Below are 21,389 nucleotides of genomic sequence, written 5' to 3' on the forward strand. Positions count from 1 at the left end.
AGGGAGGGAGGGAGGGAGGGAGCATAACCTTGGAGAAAGTACTTTCAGTTACATTTTATTTGTTATTAAATTTTGTTTTTTCAATTACATCTAGAAACAATTTTTGACAATTGTCTTCTGACATTTCAAGATTCAGATTCGCTCCCTTCCTCCCCCTCTCCCTCCCCACCTCCACTGAGGTAATAAATAGCCTTATATAGGTTATACCAGTGCTTTCATACATTATGTATTTCCATATTCCATATGTTGTGACTGAAAACACATATCATATATACAATAAAAACTCACAAAGGAAATAAAATGAAGGATGGCATCCTTTTGAACTGCAATCAGATTTCAACAGTTTCTTCTTTGGCTACGGGTAGCATTATTTTTTTTTTAATCATGAGTCAGTTGAATAATCTTGGAAGCTTGTTTTGCTACTAATAGTTTAGTCCTTCACAGTTAATCATCAAAGAATATTTTTGTTACTATATGCTATATATATTATATAATTTTATTACCATATATTTATTAATATATGCTATATATAGATAGTGTATATATATAATATATACTCTATAGTATTACTTTATACTATACACATGCTTTCCTGTTTCTGTTCACTTCGCTTTGCATCAATTCATATACGTCTTTCCAGATTTTCTGAACTCATCTTGTTCATCATTTCTTATAGTGCAACGGTCTCCTATTATGACTATAAACCATAGCTTGTTCAGCCATTTCCCAATTGAGGGACACCCTTTCAGTTTCCAATTCTTTGTCACTTCAAAAAGAGCTGCTAAAAATATTTGTGTACAAGTAGGTCCTTTCTCCCTATCTCTGATCTCTTCAGGATATAGACCCAGTGGTTTTTCCGGGTCAAAGGGTGTCCATAGTTTTATGGCCCTTTGGGCATGATTCCACATTGTTCTCCAGAATGGCTGTATCCAGTTTACAGTTCTACCAATGATGTATTAGTGTCCCAATTTTCCCACATCACCTCCAATATTTATCATTTTCCTTTATGGTCATATTAGCTACTCTGATAGGTATGAGGTGGTATCTCATAGTTGTTTTAATTTGCATTCTTTTAATCAATAGTGATTTGGAGTATTTCCTTATATAAATATGGATAGTTTTAATTTCTTTATCTGAGAATTGCCTATTCATATCATTTTTACTATTTATCAATAGAGGAATTCTTTCTATTCTTATAAATTTCATTTAGTTCTTTATATTTTTGAGAAATGAAACCTTTGTTAGAGATGGTTATTATAATTCTCATCTCCCTCCCATTTGTTGTTTCCCTTCTAATCTTGTTTGTTTTGTTTGTACAGAAACTCTTAAATTTAATGTAATCAAAATTATCCATTTCACTTTTTATAATATTCTCTATGTCTTGTTTGGTCATAAATTCTTCCCTTATCCACAAATTTGACAGGGAATGTTAACATTTCTTCCTAATTTGTTTATGGTACCTCTCTTTATTTTTAGATCAAATATCCATTTTGACTTTATAGATTTTTTTTACAGTTACATTTAAGGGAATAATTGCTGATGGTTTTAGATAGATACCCTTAATCGCTTTAAGGAAAGCTCCTTCTCCCTCAATGTTTTCTAATGTTTTAATAAGGAATGGATATTGTATTTTGTCCAAAGTTTTTTTCTGCAACTACAGAAAAAATATCATGTTTTGGTTGATTTTGCTATTGATATGGTCGATTATGCTGATAGTTTTCCTAATAGTGAACCATCCCTGCATTTCTGGTATAAAATCTACCTGGTCATGGTATATGATCCTTGTGATATAATACTGTAATCTCTTTGTAGTATTTTAGTTAAAAATTTTGCATCAATGTTCATTAGGGAGATTGGTCTGTAGTTTTCTTTCTCTGTTTTAGTTCTTCCTGGTTTAGATATCAGTATCATATTTGCATCATAAAAGGAATTTGGAAGAATTCCTTCTTCCTCTATTTTTCCAAATAGTTTTTATAATATTAGAGTTAATTGTTCTTTGAATATTTGGTAAAATTCACTTGTCAATCCATCTGGCCCTGGGGCCTTTTTTTAGGGAATTCTTTTACAATCAACAAAAGGCAGCAAAAAGACTAAAAATGAATTGGAAACTAAATAATCTTATCCTAAAGAATGAATGAGTCAAAGAACAAATCATAAGAAACAATCAATAATTTCATTCCAGTCCCTTTCCTCTTTTAATTATTTTCTATTTATCCTGTATACAGTATAACTTGCTTTGTATATTTATTTGCATGTCATCTCTCCCATTACTGTATATTACAAGGTGTTTGAATGCAGGGTGTGTCTTTTGCCTCTTTTTGTATCACCAGTCCTTAGCAAAGTGCCTGGCACAGAGAAAGCACTTAAATGTTGATTGACTGATTGGCTGAAATCAGAAGTATAGGTTCTAACCAGATTGGAAAAACTAACAAACAAACAACCTTTTAAGTATGGAAGGAGTTTTTATTTTTTTCTTAGAAGCACTAAAAGATCTGTCTTTTCCTCTTTGTGATTTCATCCATTTAGGGAAGTCCTAGTAAGGAAATTCTCTCCACCAATGCAGGTCAGCAACATCTTGTATTTTATATTCTTAGACAGCTGTCAGGGTCACAGAGACGTGAGATGATTTCCCCAGGGTTACACAGTATAATAGGCAGTACCTTGGTACTTGGTATCCTTGGTCTTTTCTAGCACTTTATTTGCGTCATGTCTCAGCATAGCGTAGTTTAACTATAGGAAATAAACAGGGAGATGCAAAGAAATAGTTAAGTGGTGCATAGCACAACTTTTGGGAAATCCAGCCCGGGTTTTCTCTCACACTTTGGCATAATAAAGTCCTTTGGTCAAAGTATTTGCACTTATTTCTATTTATTAGAAGAGGGGCGATTTCAACATAGAAGGGAGGGACAGGAACCAGCCAGTAGCAGGGCTGAAAGGTGATTGCTTCCCCTTCGAGCCTGTAATTTTCAGTTTCGAGGTTTTCAGGGAGCCCAGAGACAGCATTTTAACAGACAATTCCTTCAAAGCCTAGTCAAGCAAAGCAGAGACAGAGAGACAGAAAGAGTTGAAAAAAATGTGAATCTTGGTCACTTTAGTCAATATATTCTAGAAAATAGTTCTGTAACTGTTCCCTTTTGTGGGAGTGTGGGTGGGAGCTATTTATGGTCCCCCCCCCGCCCCCATAGGCACACATGTTAGAACCCTAAGGAATTTTAGAGATCTAGTTAATTTCCTCACTTTATAATTGAAGAAACACTCCTTCCTGAGTGGAAATGTCTTAGCCAAGGTCCTAAGGCTGGTGTGATAAAATAGGGTAGAAACCATTTCTCTTGAATTTCAGTTAGGTTTCCCTCCACTCACCATGAATGACAAAGGACTATAGATAAGAGTCTGCAAACTTGGGTTCGAATCCATGCATGATTACTTATTTGTTCTGAGATTTTGGACAAATCACTTCATATTCCCAAGGTTCTAATTTCCTTATCTGTATAATTAAGGCGTTGGAGCAGATGATCTCTAAAATATCCTCCAACTCCATCTTTTGATCATTCTAATGCATGAGAATGGAAGAAGGTGTTACTGAGTTTTTTGGACCAAGATAGGAGGCGGTACATCAGTGAGAATGAGGTTGGGGATTGGAATGGGGATGCAGATGGAGGTGAGAGTGGGTATAGGGACGAGTGAAACATCAGGGATCATTAAGACCCACAGAGAATGGAAAGCCTGGGCGACCTTGGGGGAAAAATGAAAACCAGGTGGGAGCGGGGGCGGTAATAACGTAATTTCCATTTTCAAGGTGTTAGAAGAAAGATTTGACTGGCAGTTGGGGTGAGTTTGGTGGAAAGTATGCGGAAATGAGTGCTTTTCGGTACTTAGAGATTCTTCAAAATCTGAGGCAATAAACTGGAGCTTACTTAACGTGCACGTTTGTTTGGGACTATACGGTATCCATCCTAGTCGAAAACTGGCATCCAAAGAGTACAACAGTTAAAGTTCAATAAGAGTAGTAATGATTTATGTAGGTAAGATTTTAATGTTTATAAAAAGCTTTCCTTTGTAAGCTTAACAAATATGCTCACTAAGCAGAGTACTAAACACCAAATACTTAGGTGCCCTCCAACGCTTTGCATAACACACACACACACACACACACACACACACACACACACACACACACACACACACACACACACACACACACACACACTCATCCCCGTCTGCTCCCCGCCCCTCCAGAAAAAGGTCTCCAGGGAGTTGGTGAAGCTCTGGCCCCTCCTGTCCCACATTGCTGCGACTTTGTGCCCTCCTCTGAGTTATCTGTACCAGCCACTGGCAAGCAGCGTCTCGTACGCACGCAGTCTTTGGCTGTCTAGTATCAGCAATGGGCGCCGCGGCCTCTTCCGCTCTGACTCGCCTCCGCTTTGCACTTCCAGCCTCGGCGCAGCCCAGGGCCGCCTTGCTTGGGGCTGCGGCTCTGGGGCTGGCTGCCGTGGCGGCGCTGGGGGCCGCTGCCTGGAGCACTAGGGGTCGCAGGTGGAGGCGGCGGCGACACCGGCGGCTGCAGCAAGTGGGCACCGTGGCTCAGATCTGGATCTACCCCATCAAGTCCTGCAAGGGGGTGACTGTGAACGAGGCTGATTGCACCGAAATGGGCCTACGTAGCGGCCGCCTGAGGGACAGGTACCATCCCGCCCCCAGTGCAGCTCCAATCCCAGGATTGTCAGGTGGCGGGAGGAAGACAAGAGGAGAGGAGAGAACTGGGGTTGGGGTGCCAGTGCAAGGGGGAATCCGGGGACTCCTCTTACCCGGAAGAAGATGGGAGGAGGCAAATCAGTAGCTCTGGTCATTCTGGGCTGTGTCCTTGCCTGCTGTCGGGTTCTTCAATGTCATGGGTTCCCCATGCAGACCTATTAGCAGAAGAAACATCGACGGTCAATTAAGTGCACTTTGGGGCACTGCTTGGGTCAGTCAGCAGCAATTCTAGAGGGCATTATCACTATGTTACACGGTTTAGAGTTCTTAAGCTTTGACCTCCTTTTCTCTCAGAAAGTAGGCATGTCTTTGCTAAAATGATGTAAAATGATTTCATTGACAGACATTGGGAAGTGATAGGTAAAGACTGATCCAGATTTTTAGGGACTTAAGGCGAGAGTGTTATCCTAATTGGGAATAAACAGAGAACCTATGGTTTTATTGTTATGCTGATCTCCCTCCATCTATTAATGCAGATCAAACATCTGCTTTACAACTTATTTTCTAAGACAGAAGGGCAAGAGCAGACTTGCCGGAGTCACACACCTAGGAAGTGTCTGATCAGATTCTAATCCAGATTCCGCCCCACCCCCACCCCCCAGGTCTGGCACTGTATCCACTGAGCCACCTAGCTGCACCCCCTAATATTATTTTGTAACATGTAGCCTAAAGGAGATGGTGGATGTGTGTGTGTTTGAGAGGATGCTATGCATACTCATATACAAAGGAATAAAATCTGTACAGTAGTAAAACTTAGTATAGTCTTCAGCACATAGTAGGTGTTTATTGGTTGAAAAGAAAACTGAGGCATTAAGAAGTAAAGAGGAAGGGCAGCTGGTAGCTCAGTGGATTGAGAGTCGGGCCTAGAGACCTGAAGGTCCTAGGTTCAAATCCAGCCTCAGACACTTCCCAGCTGTGTGACCCTGGGCAAGTCACTTGACCCCCATTGCCCACCCTTACCACTCTTCCACCTAGGAGCCAATACACAGAAGTTAAGTTAAAAAAAATTGAAAAAAAAAAAGAAGTAAAGAGATTTAGTCAAGGTCACAAAGCCAATTAATGGAAGAACTGATATTCGTACTCAGACTACTCATAATTTTGTACTTTTTTCCCACTCCACCACAGGGTATTAATATACTCAAGATAGTTTAGCTATGGTCCTGTAAGAGATTGCAGAGGGTTACAAATTGATCTCTCAAGTCAGTCTCCCTGTGACTGATTTATTTGCTATCGCTTTTTGTCCAAGCTGTTCATTCACTTCTCTGCTGGGTGCTTCAAGGTAGATAGATATATTATATACATAAAAGTGCCCAGACCGCTGTTGAGGAGCCAATGATTAAGTAATGAAAGGTGGGCCTCTCATGTCTAGCCTTAATCCCCAAAGAGAGGATTTTAGTTCCAGCTGAGCCACTTTCAATTAAATAACCACATTAATAAGACAAAACAAGAACAACCAGTAGCATGGAAGAAAATTTTCTTTTCTTTTTAAAAAATAAGTTTTTATTGATATCTTCTGTTTCTTTTATTATCATAGTTATCCGAAGTATCCTTCCCACTCTTCTTCCCAAAGCCATCCCATATAACAAATAGTATTTTTTAGAAAAGAGGGAAAAAAATCAACACAACTGATGGATGTATTAAAAAAGTCTGAATTTGTGGGTGCAATGTGTAACCCCTGTAGCCCTCCCACCTCCATGAAGAGAGGAGGTGAGTTAGGAGTATCCTTTCATATCTCTTTAAGTCATATTTAGTTTTTCTAATTTTGTTGCATTCACTTCTGATTTTTTGATATGTCATTCTTTCCATTTACCTTGTAGTTACTATGTATGTTGCTTTCTTGACTCTGCTTGCTTTACTTTGCATTAGTTTCTGGAGATGTCTCCATGTATCTCTATATTCATCACATCATTTTTTTACCGCCTCAGTTATATTTCATTACATTCATATGCAACAATTTGTTTAGCAATTACACAATTGATGGGCATTTACTTTGTCTCCAATTCTTTACTGTTTCAAAAAGGGCTGCTATAAATATTTTGGTATTTTTGGGGACTTTCTTTTGATTGATGGCTTTCTTGGGGTAAAAACCCAATATTGGAGTCTAGGACCAAAGGATATAGACATTTTAGTCACTTTATTTGCATAATTCCAAACCGATTACTAAAATGGTTGTAACACAGAGGCAGCTGTGTGGCTCAGTGGATTGAGAGTCAGGCCTAGAGATGGGAGGTCCTAGGTTCAAATCTGACTTCAGATACTTCCTAGTTGTGTGACCCATGACAGGTCATTTACCCCCTTGCCTAGTCCTTACAGCTCTTCTGCCCTTGGAATCAATACACAGTCTTGATTCTAAGGCAGAAGGTAAGGTTTTTTTTTTTTTTTTTAAACAATGGTTGTAACATTCCACCACTCCACCAATACTGTATTAATGTGCTTATCCTTTCACAACCCTTTCAACATTGATGATTGCCTTTTGGAGGACAATTTTTGCTAATTTTCAGGGTGAAGATAGAGATGAAACCTCAGGGTTGTTTTGATCTTCACTTCTTTTATTAGTGAAGGTATATTCTTTCATGTGGTTTTGAATTCTTATTTTGAGAATTTTGAGAACTATTTGTTCACACCCTTTGACCAATTATCTATAGGAGATGGCTATTATTCTTATGTATATTAATAATTATTTACATATCTTGGATATCATACCTGTGGAGAAGAATTTTAAAGTAAAGATTTTTCTTTCCCTTTCAAAAGGGAATCAAAAATCTTATTCTAGATTTTGTCTGTGCAGAAGATTTTCAGCTTCATGTAATCCAAGTTAATTGTTTTATCTTTTTTTTTTTTAACCCTACCTTCCATCTTAGAATCAATACTGTGTATTGGTTCCAAGGCAGAAGAGTAATAAGGGTTAGGCAATGGGGCTTAAGTGACTTGCCCAGGGTTACAAAGCTAGGAAGAGGTCACATTTGAACTCAGGACCTCTGGTCTCTGGGCCTAGCTTTCAATCCACTGAGCTACCCAGCTGCCCCTAATTGTTTCACCTTTTGTAATTGCTGGTTGGAGCATTCTTTCCATCTCCTGAAGAAGTTTCTCTTTGACCAGAGATGTCATTCAGTGGGGCCTTCAAAACATTTTCATTTCATTTCCTATCTAGCTTTAGTCAATAACCTTAAGCTTTCATTTCCTTGAGAAAATGCTGCAATTGTTACCCATTGATTCATTATAATGAGCTAAACAGAAATATTTCTGGCCTCCAGTTTTTGCTGCCCTTGGATAAACATTTTCTGTAGTAGAAGGCTGTTTTGTAAGACAATTAGATAACAATTAAAACTTTTTCCTCTTTTCTGCAATAACTGTTAGATGGACTAGTATAGATGTCAAATGAGAGAACAAAGCACCACAAATATTCTAGTAATATGTATTCTACAAACAGCTGTCCCCTGCATCAGGCCACTGTCAGCTATTTACATGATTGACTCACCACCTTTTTAATTCTAAATTTCCTAGATGATGATAAATACATAAAGGAGTAAATAGGATAAATGATCATTAATAATGTTTCCAACTAACTCTTTGCTTCTTTTATAACTTTAATTCTCTGGGAATTTTGGTATTCATAAGCAGACATCATCATCATAAAAATAATGATGTTAAAGTAGATATTTTCCAGTTAGCAACTTGAAAGTGTTAATACACATCATTTTCTCCAATGCAATCCTGTTCACTGTATTCTTCCCAATCAATTCTGGACCTAGATTAATGTCCTTCTATTGTAGTGCATGTCTAGGATATATGTATTGATGGACTAAATGGACTGACCAGTTCAAGTTCTTGTCATATTTTTTCCAGTAGGCATTCTTTACTCAGCTGGTTGGTCTTTCCTGTATGAATTATTTTTAATTTATTGCTTATTGATATTTTTTTGTTTTTACATTTTAGAATTTGAAAGTTGGAAGGGTATTTGGTTCCATATATTCCAACCCCTAAACAAAAAGAATCCCTACTGTAAAGTGCCAGACAAGTTGTCCATCTACATTTTTAAATATAGCTATCCAGCAAACCATTCCTTGTGATCAATAATAATAGTAAAAAGGTGAATAAAAATATTTGTTGTAGTAGTAGTAGTCCCATGCATACATATATACATCTTGCTGGAAGGTGGGTGTCCATAAAAATACATTTTCTCTCTACCAGTCAAGAGTACCACTGTTTTCATCAAACCACCAGCATAGTAGAATCATGTATTCTCTATACTTCTTAGTCAATTGTGATACCATGGTCTCATATAGGAAATGGTCTGAAAAAATCTGCCTGTAGCTCTCTCCTATTTTCATCAAGGATTCCCTTCACATACATACACATCATTCAAAAAAAGATCTCATAGAGATAAGAAAGGTGGCATATGAATTGGTAGGTTTTGGCGTCTTCTTTATTTCTTCATAAATTAATTATAGTTTCTTCTTTTTCAAATGTTTTATATTTTCCTCTTTGAATTTCTTTAAATTATTCCTCAATGATTTCAAAAATATGTTGTCTCTAACACAGAATATTCAGTCAGGTCTAGATTCTTTTCCTGCCTTCATCTTCAGTGCCTTTTCTACTTCCTCTACATTGAGTGGTAAGGTGCACAGGGGAGAGACAGCTTGGTATAATGGCATAAGCATTGGCCCTGGAGTCAGGAGAGACAGGAGTTTGAATTCCACCTTTGACCCTTGCTAGTTGCATGTTTATGAGCAAATATTTAACCACTTTGAGACTATTTCCTTATCCATAAAATGAAGATAATGATATCTTTAATACCTAGCTCATAAGAATGTTTTGAAGATCAAATACAACTAGAAAGTATTTTATTTTCTTTACAGGGCAATATAAGTGTCAGCTACTTTTAGCTTCTCCTTATTGGTGAGAAGAGGTTGCTACAAAAATGCTGCCAGATGGATAGTTAGGTAGTTCAGGGGATAGAGAGCCAGTACACAATATTGATTCTAAAATGGCAGATTAAAAAACCCCAAACAACCTTAGAGCCTATATAAATGTGATTTATTATCCTAAATTAAAATTTTTACCCTTTTAGACTGAGGAATTGATATCTTTTTAGTTTATCAAGCATCACCACTTCCTCCCTTCCCACACTCATTTGCTATTTTCTTAACATTCTATAGCTCTATCATATCTTTATTGTGGTATGGGGAACAGAACTACTACACACAGTGTTCTTGGTACAAAGGCACCATAATTTTAAATAAAGCTAGAATAATGTTTCAAATGTGAAACAATTAAAAAATTTTGAAACAAATGTGCTGTAAACTGGTACAGATTATGACTTCATTCTAGTTTCTGCTAATGTGGACTTGAATAACCCCACACTACTACTCCTTCCAAATATGGAAGAATGGCAATAGCTGTTAATTTATAGGACAATTGTACTTTGTAGTGGATGATACAGGCTATTACCTGAGCAAAAGGTGACAGATATTATTACCTGTTTATTCTCTTACATTATGGCTGGGATATCATAGAAATTATATCTTTTTCTCTTTCCTTTTTATCCTTGAATAGAATTATGAAGCCCCCTCCACACACACAATCTATCTGTTACAATTAAAATTATCTCGAGATTGATTTTTGGATATGAATATAATTTTATTGATTATATCAATATATTATTGGTTAGGTCAGCATCATAACTGATCAAGTGATATGTCTCCATGGCCTCTTGGGACCAGGGATGAACAGAGCTGGGTCAGGCAGCTTAATAAGTAGATTTTTAAGAGTTCATTATTCAGTCCTCCTTTGACCAATCTTTAATTTTTCATAGTTAATTGAGAGGTGGTTCATCAACCTATCCACCTCTCCCCATGGGAGAGTTTAAAAGAATGATTTATTATGAAGCTATTGTATGCAGAGTACTATGCTGGGCAATGGGCGGGTGGGAGGATGGACATAAAGTTTAGATAGACTCTCTCTTTTGGGGGAAAGGAAATAAGCATTTATATAGTGCCTATTATGTGCCAGGCACTGTGCTAAGAGCTTTTTTATAAATATTATCTCATTTGGTCCTGACAGTAGCCCTCCCACATAGGTATCATTATTATCTCCATTTTATAGTTGAGGAAATTGAGGTTAAGTGAGTGGCTCAGGGTTATACAATAAATGTTCAATGTCAGATTTGAACTCAAGTCTTCCTGACTCTAGGGCCAATGCTCTATCCACTGTGCCATCTAACTCTTGGCCTCATGAAATTTATAGTATAGTATAGGGTTGACACCAACATAGAAAAATAATATGCAATTTTAAAAAATGAGTGTTTCATTGAGTAACAAAGCAAGGGGTGTTATGTGCAGAAACCTGCAACCATTTTTCATGGGGGTGCAAGTTGGCAGTTGTCACTTTAGAACACAGAACCTGGCAGAGGACCCAGGCCAAGTGCCAGGGTGACAGTTGAAGTGAGGGTATAAAAAGGGGTCCCCAAACCCCTGACTTCATTTCTGGCTCTGAACTCCAGGATTAGGGAGGAAAAGGGTAGAAAAGTGGGCCCTGGGTGGTCTGGGTGGTTTGGGATAGATTTATTAGACAGGTAGGAATGACTACCATTGCTAGCCAAATTCAGCAGCTCTTTGGCATATCCAACACCCCTTATTATAAGCAAGAGATAAATTCAACTATCAAGTCATCAGCATCTGATGCTTAGCAGCCCTGGGTCAGCAACCAAATGTATCAGAGTTGAGGATTGCCCTCAAGGCTTTCTTATACTGTTGCACCTAGGAGAGATCAATCTGTGTTTTCTAGAGTATTTTAGTGATTTTTATTTAGCCAAGATCCTTTAGCACACCTTCACTCACTTTCCAACTCCCTTTTACCTGATTCAATTTAATTACCAATAAACCCATTTTTAACCTCAAGCTTAAAGATCTTTGAAGCCATTTGCTTTACTTTATCAAGGGGTAATTATCACCAGCAGTCAGGTCAGATTAATAACTTTAGTTGGCCAGCCTTTATCAAACAGTTTTATTTCAGGAAGTCCCAACCTCCTTCCTGGAAACTGTCCAATAGAATTGGTTCCAATTTCCAGGGGCAGAGGCACAGAATCCTCATCTTAAAGGGGTCTTGTCTTTTCTGGTGAGAGAGTTCATCTGATTCTCGTTCAGCTTAGGTATAGGACCCCTCCTTCACATACCAACTTCCACATCTGCCTAAGGCCCCTTGGCTGCCCTTTTATCACTCTTATATCATCTATCCTTCCCTGTGCATTACAGGAGCTATGTGGTATCTGAGCAGGAAAGTCAATACTAATGGGGGAATCAGAAAAAGTCTCATAAAGGAAGTGGAATTTAGTTTGAATATTAAAGATGAGAAGAAGAAAGGGGGACCCTTCTAGTCTAGAAACAACATGGTACAGTTGAAAAAAACACTGTATTTTAATCAGGTGAAATTTTGAATTTTGTTTTTGATAAGTTAAAACTGTTTCCCTTTTATTAAGGTCCAAGTAAGTATTATTCAGACTGTGACTCATTAAAGAAAAATATGTTCAAATAATATTCTATCATCAGCATCTCCAGGTAAATGTGTATGATAAAGTGACATTATTAATCAGTTCTTAGGAACTCCATTCACAAGTGTTTATGTTTTGGCCAGGCCCAAATTCCTCTACCTTCCCTAATTCCAGTTTATTGAAAGTTGGTCTAAATAACATATGGGTAGACTTCTTTAAGAGGTCCTGCTTCTGCTTCTAGAATGTGAACTATACTAGTAGAATCATCTGACTGTTTGCATGTTCTTGAAGCAGTATCAATGATTTCTTTAAGTTCTGGAACTAGGTCATAGTCAACCAGTGTTTTTTATGCCTTTTTGGAATTCTAGACATCCAGATCTGATTTGTAGTAATATACTTATCTCATGGGATTGTTTTGAGGAGCAAATGAGATAGGGTATGTAAAGTGCTACATAAAAGTGAGTTCTTACTATTGAAAGCCTGAACAAGTGCATGGAAGGACAGCTAGGAAATACAATGGATAATAGTGCATGGAGTCAGAAAGACTTGAGTTTAAATTTGACATCATATACTTTCTAGCAATGTGATCCTAGGCAAGTCACTTAACCTCTATATGCCTCAGTTTTCTCAGTTATAGAATGCATTATCATAATAGATGCTACACCCCAGGATTGTTGTGAGGATATATTGAAACAATATTTATAAAAGGCTTTGAAAACCTTAAAGGACTATAAATGCTAGTCATCACCATGATCAATATTATTATTATTATAGATGTCATTAGGGACTCAAAAAAAATAGTAAATATTTGTGGGGAAGATGGCTTTCCAGTTTCACTCAAGAAAACAAAAGATGGGAACACAGAAAGAGAGAGTTGTAGTAGATTATGAAGAGCCTTAAATATCATAGATTCCCAGAGCTGGAAAACAACCCAACTAGAGTCTGAAGTTTATTTGGGAGACAATATTGAGACACTGAAGATTTTGAGTAGAAGAGTGACATGACCATTTCTAGCTATAGGAAATATTAGTTGGGATTGGAGTCAGAAAGGGTGGATGGTGAAAGATCTCTCTGGCAGCTTGTGGTAAGGAGGATTTGTACTAGGTTAGTTGCAGAAGAGAACAGAGAGGATGAGATGGATTCCAGGAGTGTGCAAATGGATTCAATAAGACCTGATAACTGCCTAGCCCTGAGAGGAAAAAGAGATGAATAAAAGATAACCCTAAGGTTACAAACATGAGAAACAGGATAAAAAATGTTTCTATACAAATAGTGAAATCAGAAGAAGGAGCAGGCCTAGGAGAAAGATAATGAGCTTAGTTTTAGACATAATGAATTACAGGTGACCATTGGATATCCAAGTGGAGAGAACGTCCTGTAACCAGTCAGTCTAAACATTTATTAGATATCTCTTATTTGCTGGTACTGATCTAAATACTGGGTCTAAAAAAAAAACAATCAAACAGTTCTTGTCTTTGAGGAGTTCACAGTTAAATGGAAGGGAAGGGGAGAGATAATAAATATGCAAACAACTATGTACAAACAGGCTTTGTACAGGATAAATTAAAAATAACCAACAGAGAGGAGGCACTGGAATTAATTGGGAAAGGTTTCTTGCAGAAGGTGTTATTTTAGCTGGGGCTTGAAGGAACCCAGGAGTTGGAGATGACAAGGAAAAGCATTCCAGGAACTGGGGCCAGCTAGTGAAAATGCACCATATTAGGACATGGAATATCTAGTTTGAGGATCACCAAGAATTTCAGTGTCATTGGACTAGAGTATGTGGGTAGTGTAAGAAGACTGGAAAGTATGTGGGTAGAGGGGTACTTCCTAGGTCAGTGATGGGCAAACTATGGCCCATGGGCCAGATTCAGCCCCCTGAAATGTTCTATCTGCCCTGAGACATTATTCCTAATCTGACGAATACAATGAGTAGGATACAATACAATGAAACTTCAAGAGTTGCCTTAGAAACAGACTGATAGATGAGCATTTCCTTTCTTTTGGCCCCCTCTTTAAAAAGTTTGCCCATCACTGTCCTAGGTTATAAAAGACTTTGATTAGCAGAAGATTTGGCCTTGGAGGTGATGGGAAGCCACTGGAACCTAGCGAGTAGGGGGCAGTGTGATATGGTTGGACTTGTGCTTTGGGAAAATCAACTTGGAAATTGAATGGAGGATGGATAGGAATGGAGAGAAACTTGTGTAAGAAGCAAGCCTAAGTCAGGCATTTTTGGAACCTTGAGAGATGGAACACAGAGGAAAGAAGATCCAGTGACAATTGGGCTGAAGCAAGGACTTCTGGGAAAGAGAGCTAACTGATTCAGTTTCAGGGTTTTCAGTCCTGGGGGGAAGAGGTCGTTTTGGGGCTGTGTGACCCTCAAAGTGAACTTTGGAGGTTTTCCTCAGACTTTCAGTGTTGTCTATTTCTCATGATCTATATTGGTTCCTGAACACACTTGAATTACGACAGATTCTTCATTGTTGGCCAGGGGTGTCTGGACTTCTGTGGGGAGCCGACCCCTGGAACCCTCAAATTGCCTTGGGCATTGGCCCTCAATATTCCCTCTAGTTAATAGCAAATCTTAGCTGTAGGATTACTAGTTTGGGATTTGGATCAGAGAAGCTGTAATTTGGGGAACACAGAAGTAACTCTGTGGATACCCTACACAGTCAAGAGCTGAAGGGGACTTAGGGAATTACCTGCACCCTCTTCCTGTGTACCCCATTTTTATTTCCCTTGATTATCTGTTCCTGTAATAAACCCTTTCAGTTTTCTCTAGTTAGATCAGAGTGTACTCAGCTGGTGGGAGGCAGAATGAGGAGGGTTGAGGAAGAAAGGCAAGCAGACCACCATTTTTAGCCTGATCTTCAGCTGAGGCTTCTGTTTGTTCTGGCCTGTACGAACATCTTATTGGGGTTACACTCATTTCCCCTTGTGGAGATAACATTCCTTCAACATTCATACCCTGGCACAAGTAGCAGGAGTCCCCCATTTTCCTCTGGGAACCCCATTTTGTCTCCCAGCAGGGAGGGGTGGAGGAGAGGGAGAGAAGAGACTCTTCCACATCAACCGAGGGGGTAAACCATTACACCCCAAACCTCCTGATCTCTCCTCTTCCTACACTTGTGATATGCCGACCAAACAGCAGACTATTGCATTAGTCCAGGCATGAGTTGGTGAGGGCCTGCCCCAAGATGGTGACTGTAACTAGAGGGAACAGAAAAGGGAGCCTGGAGCTCAGAAGAGAGATCAAGGGGAGGAATCATCTTCAAGAAAGTAGTGGATGAAGCTCTGAACATGAAAGGGATTGCCAGGGGAAAGAGTGGTGAGAGTGAAAGAGAAAGAGGCCAAAGACAGAAGCATGGCAAACCCTATATGTAAGGGCTTGGAAGAGGATGAAGATCTTCCGATGACTTTCATCTGATGATTACTTTGCAACACACACACACTCACACACACAGACATGCACATCCATATGCACAAAATACACATATAAATACACATACATGCACATACATGTGCATACTGTTGTAAAAGGTTATTGACCCTCATTAGTTACTGGTATATTGATGATACCAATAGTTGTATCAGGTGTGAACAGGTTCTCAAATTTGACTGTTGAAAAAAAATATGGCCACCAGACAGTTGTAGAAAAATCTTTTTTCAGGCCAGTTATCAAAAAAACCTATTTGTTGTAATTATTAAATAATTATATGAAGGGAAAGTAAAAGGAAGTAAAGGAAAGTATGTATTTATAAAGGGTTCCCTATTAACTACAAATTTTATGTTTCCCACCAAATCTTTCCCTCATGGGAATTCTTTGATGATTACCAAATGGTAATCCTTCTTACATCTACACTGACTAACTAAATTATGAGTCAGTCTTACTAAACCTATTTCCAAAAACAAAATATTAACTTAACGTTATAGAGATCTTCCTTTCCCTCTGGCCAAAGATCAGCTCTGCTAATCTGAGTTGGAAGTCGTTTCTCCAAGCAGCTGTTCTCTGGTGGGCTCAGAGAAACTCTGAATAGCAGCTCAGTAAGCTCCCCTGTCCTCTGATCCAAATAGCTCTTCCCTTTTAGATCAGATTTAGATGTTGTAAGTCTTCCACAAACTCTCCAAGACTGATTTGAGAGGAGAGTCAGGAACAATCACCCTCTCACTCTCTCTCCCAGAAGTGGAGCTGCTGTTGTTACTCAGCCGATGTCCTCAAGGCACCTTCCAGAATCCTCTATCTTTGACCTCCTCAGGGCTCCATAGAAATCTCTTAAAGCACCTTGGAACCTCAAATCTTCTTTTAAACTCTCTATTTGACTACACTGCATTTCTATCTAATCTAATTACTCCTACATCACAATGATCATTACAATGAACAGACATGTACACACAACACACAATGCACACAAACACATGTACACACATGTACATATACATGCACACACATATTAATACACACAGACACACATGCACATATAAACATGCATCCCCCATTCATCTGCCTATATACTTTTTTCTGTCCAAAGCATGAGCTTGGGTGTCTCTGTCAAAATTGTACTGGTAAAGTTTTGCTTCTTAACAAGGTCAAAGTAGAGGGGGATTTCAGGATGCCGAATAAGTACATGCACCATTCCTCCTGAGGAGTCAAGAACATTAAACAGAACAGAATTGGAACCACAGATTTAGAGCTGGAAGGGATCTTAGAGGTGGTCTAGTCCAAGGTCATGCAAATAGTAAGGAGTAGAATCAAAATTTGTGAAGCACTTTATTCACTTTTTTTCATCTGATCTACAACAACCTTACTATCATTCCCATTTTACAGATGAGGAAACTCAGGCTAAGAGAGGTTAAGTGACTTGTCCAGGGTTATACAACTAATAAATGACTGAGGCAGGGTTTGAACTCATATCTGCTCCTAATTCAAACTCAAATCCCTATCTACTTCCCTACCTCATCAGATCATAGATTTAGGGCTGGAAGAGACTTTTTTTTTTAAACCCTTACCTTCCATCTTAGAATCAATACTGTGTATTGGTTCCAAAGAAGAAGAGTGGTAAGGGCTAGGCCAGTGATAGGCAAACTTTTTTTTAAACTTAATCTAGTTTTATTTTTATTTTTTCTATCTTTTTAAAATTTTTTATTTTGAATATTTTCCCCTAGTTACATATTTCATGTTCTTTCCCTCTCCCCCAACCCCCCCCCCAACTCCCCTTAGCCAATGCACAATTCCACTGGGTTTTACATATAACATTGATCAAGACCTAATTACATATTATTGATAGTTGGACTAGAGTTATCGTTTAGTGTCTACATCCCCAATAATATCCCCAAACAGCCCATGTGTTCAAGCAGTTGTTTTTCTTCTGTGTTTCTCCTCCCACAGTTCTTCCTCTGAATGCAGCTAGTTTTCTTTCTCATAAATCCCTCAGCCTTGCTCTGGATCCTTACATTGCTGCTAGTAGAGAAGACCTTTACATTGGATTGTACCACAGTGTATCAGCCTCTGTGTACAATGTTCTTCTGGCTCTGCTCCTTTCACTCTGCATCAGTTCCTGGAGGTCTTTCCAGTTCACATGGAATTCCTCCAGTTCTTTATTCCATCACTAACAGATACCACAATTTCTTCAGCCATTCCCCAATCAAAGGGCATCCCCTCATTTTCCAATTTTTTGCTACCACAAAGAGCATGGCTATAAATATTTTTGTACAAGTATTTTTCCTTATTATCTCTTTGGGGTATAATCTAAGCAGTGCTATGGCTGGATCAAAGGGCAGGCATTCTTTTAAAGCCCTTTGAGCATAATTCCAAATTGCCATCCAGAATGGTTGGATCAGTTCACAACTCTACCAGCAATGCATTAATGTCCCAATTTTGCCACATCCCCTCCAGCATTCATTACTCTCCCCTGCTGTCATTTTAGCCAATCTGCTAGCTGTGAGGTAATACTTCAGAGTTGTTTTGATTTGTATTTATCTAATTATTAGAGATTTAGAATACTTTCTCATGTGCTTATTGATAGTTTTGATTTCTTTATCTGAAAATTGCCTATTCATATCCCTTGATGAGCAAACTTTTTAAAGGGGGGGCCAAAGGAAAGGAAATGCTCATCTGTCAGTCTGTTTCTAAGGCAACTCTTTTGAAGTTTCATTGTATTGTATCCTACTCATATTCATCAGATTAGGAATAATGTCCTGTGGCCCTGTAGAACATTTCAGGGGGCCCACATCTGGTCCACAGGCTGTAGTTTGCCCATCACTGGACTAGGCAATTGAGGTTAAGTGACTTGCCCAGGGTCCCACAACTAGGAAGTTTCTGATACCAGATTTGAATTCAGGTCTTCCTGACTCCAGGCCTGGGTATCTATCCACTGAGCCAACTAGCTTCTTCTGGAAGAAACCTTAGACATCATCATTTTACAGATGAGAGATTAAATGACTTTCTCAGTATCACATACCTATGTCAAAGGTGGGAATCAGACTTAGGTTTTCTTGCTTCTAAATACAGATCCAAGAATTATCAAGGCAACACAGCCAATCTCTAGAAACCATTGTTGGGGTTCCTGGCATTTAGCGGCTTCTGACACTTCCAAAATTTTCAGAATGAAACAGAAGAGGATCAGAGAACCAATGATGATGAGATGGACATTTTTCTCTTTTGTTTCTGTAGGTTTTGGCTGGTGATCAAGGAGGATGGCCACATGGTCACTGCAAGGCAGGAGCCTCGCCTGGTACTGATCTCCATAACATGGGACAATGACCAAATGACCCTCAGTGCTCCAGATATGAAAGATCTGGTTGTACCTAGTATACAACCATCTACCAATGCTATTCGAAACTGCAGGTGCTTTGTGCTCTGCCACAATGAGTTGGGGTGTGGGTGGGAGGAGGAAGGTTCTACCCTTCACTTTTTCATATAATAACTGTTTTCTTTTTTAGAATTTCCCCAGATTTTATTTCAGTGCTAGGATTTGTCTAAACAATAAAAGCAGGAATATACATTGAAATGAGTAAATGATTTAGTAAAGGATTTTTCATCTGGAAAAAAGGAGGGGCAAATAAAATATAGGTAGAAAGGTGTGACTTTTAGGGTGAGAGTCTTTGAATTCTAGCCTTCAGGATATATCCTAAGAGAACTGTCAGACTACCTGTGAGGAACCATAATAATTGGAAAGAATGCTGACTCTGGAGTCAGAAGAACCGAGTTTACACCTCACGTCTGCTACTTGCTACCCGTGAGTTATCAAATGTTGTTCCAAGATTTTTGGTCTGAAGAGGAAGTGGTAGAAAACAATGGAGATGACTTTAATCAGAGAGGTTGAGTAAATACCTCATGATACCAAGCCACTGTATAAAACACCCCTGAAGCTACTGAATTCAACCAAAAATTGCAAAGGGCACCTTGCCCCACAGGCATAATGCCAAGGACTGGGTGAATCTCTGGGATAGTTATGATTTGATGAGTTTTGGTTAGGCCATTCATAGTAGAAGGGAAACTGGACAGTATTTTTTGTTGGAAAGTTAAAAAATGTTTTTTTCATGTTGACAACCACTTTGGGCACTGATTCCCTTTTAATGTCTGTTTTCTCTTGTAACCCTCCCTTCAGGGTATTTAGTGTTGACATTCAGGGTAGAGACTGTGGAGATGAAATAGCTCAATGGATCACCAGCTTCTTAAAATCAGAAACATTTCGACTGGTTCAGTTTGAGACCCACATGATGGGAAGAAAGTCAAAAGAAATTTTCCAACCTTTTATTCAGAATTACCAGGTGAGATGAGAGCTTGTTTTTTCCCTTCCCCAGCTTTTTCAAAAGCCTTACCTTTTGTCTTAATATCAATTCTAAAATAGAAGAACAGCAAGGGCTACGCAATAGGAGATAGGAGTTAAGTGACTTGTCTAGGGTCACATAGCTAAGAAATGTCTGAGATCAAATTTGAATGCAGGACCTTCTGTCTCCAGGTCTAACTCTTTATCCGCTGAGTCATCTAGCTGCCCATTCTAACAGCTTTTCCAAGGGGAGATGGCAGAGGAAGGGGTCAACTTTTCTTTTCTCCTCTGTCCATTACTCGCCTTAATTAGGCCTCTGAAAAATGACAATGGAATCTAGGCAAAAGTAGAGTTAGAGGCTTTCAGACAAAATTATTTGGTCATGAAGGGACTGAAACGTGTCTCTATTCTACAACTTATTTTCTTGCTTATTTTCCCTTTATGCTTTCTCCCCCTTCTTCTATCTTTTATGCCCTCACCATATCCACTGAGAAATTGTTTCTGGCCAATAGCCCAGACAGAACTCTAAGGTAATATTCCCTCTAAAAATTTGAAGTTTGAGCAGAATGAATGGTCATGGTCCACAAACAGATGACTGCTATGATGAGCAATAAACTGGAGACTTGGCAGACATAAACAGTTCAGTGTTGGAATAAAAAAAAACTTGCAGCAAAGTTAATCTGACATGTTTAATGTTATACAAAATGTGATTGTATTTCCTGGCAGTGAGGCAAATTGACGAACAGTTCACCTAAATAATTATATTCCAGTGAAGGGTCAAGGCATAATGGATTAAGAATGGACTGCAAAACCAGGAAAAAGTAGATTTACTTCCCACCATGCCCCTGGGCAAGTCACTTAACTTCTTGATGCTCTAGTCAGCTAAGACTTTAAGTTGCAGAGAAATTGCAAACCAAAATTGTTTTCCTCATTTGGGAGTTCCTTACACTAAATTAAAAAATCTAATTTCTCGAATTAATAAAATCTCTTTCCTATTCAGCTTTATGTATTCTTTATATATTTCTCTTTTTCATTTAATAAGTTTCCCAATAGCAGAATCAATGCTGAATGTATTAGGGGAAAACTTTCAACATTGACTATTATGTTTTTGCACATGTAATATATTAAGACTCTTTTTCCAACTCTCTGTCTTTGTCTTCCCATCTTTATCTCTTGTCTCTGTCTCTTTGTTCCCATCTCTCTCTATCTTTGTCTCTCTTTCTCTGCCTCAGTCTATCCCTCTCATCATCTCTCTCTTTCTGTCTCTGTTTCTCTCTCCTCATCTCTGTTTCTTTCTCTCTCTCCAACTCTCTCTCACCCTCCATATCTCTCTCTCTCTCTCTCTCTCTCTCTCTCTCTCTCTCTCTCTCTCTCTCTCT

General features: G+C 38.6%; 1 protein-coding gene across 1 annotated transcript in view; it reads left to right on the forward strand.

Annotated features, from left to right (window-relative positions):
- Positions 1–4,212: 4,212 nt before the first annotated feature.
- The window catches only part of LOC123245996 (mitochondrial amidoxime reducing component 2-like), a 42,827-nt gene continuing 25,650 nt past the window's right edge, over positions 4,213–21,389 (forward strand). Inside the window, exons 1-3 of the mRNA XM_044674961.1 lie at positions 4,213–4,680; positions 18,912–19,085; positions 19,849–20,011. Of these exons, the coding sequence (XP_044530896.1) occupies positions 4,382–4,680; positions 18,912–19,085; positions 19,849–20,011 (636 nt within the window). The 5' untranslated portion in view covers positions 4,213–4,381. The remainder of the gene's footprint in view (positions 4,681–18,911; positions 19,086–19,848; positions 20,012–21,389) is intronic.

This window comes from Gracilinanus agilis, chromosome 4 (assembly GCF_016433145.1).
Source record: "Gracilinanus agilis isolate LMUSP501 chromosome 4, AgileGrace, whole genome shotgun sequence".
NCBI lineage: Eukaryota > Metazoa > Chordata > Mammalia > Didelphimorphia > Didelphidae > Gracilinanus > Gracilinanus agilis.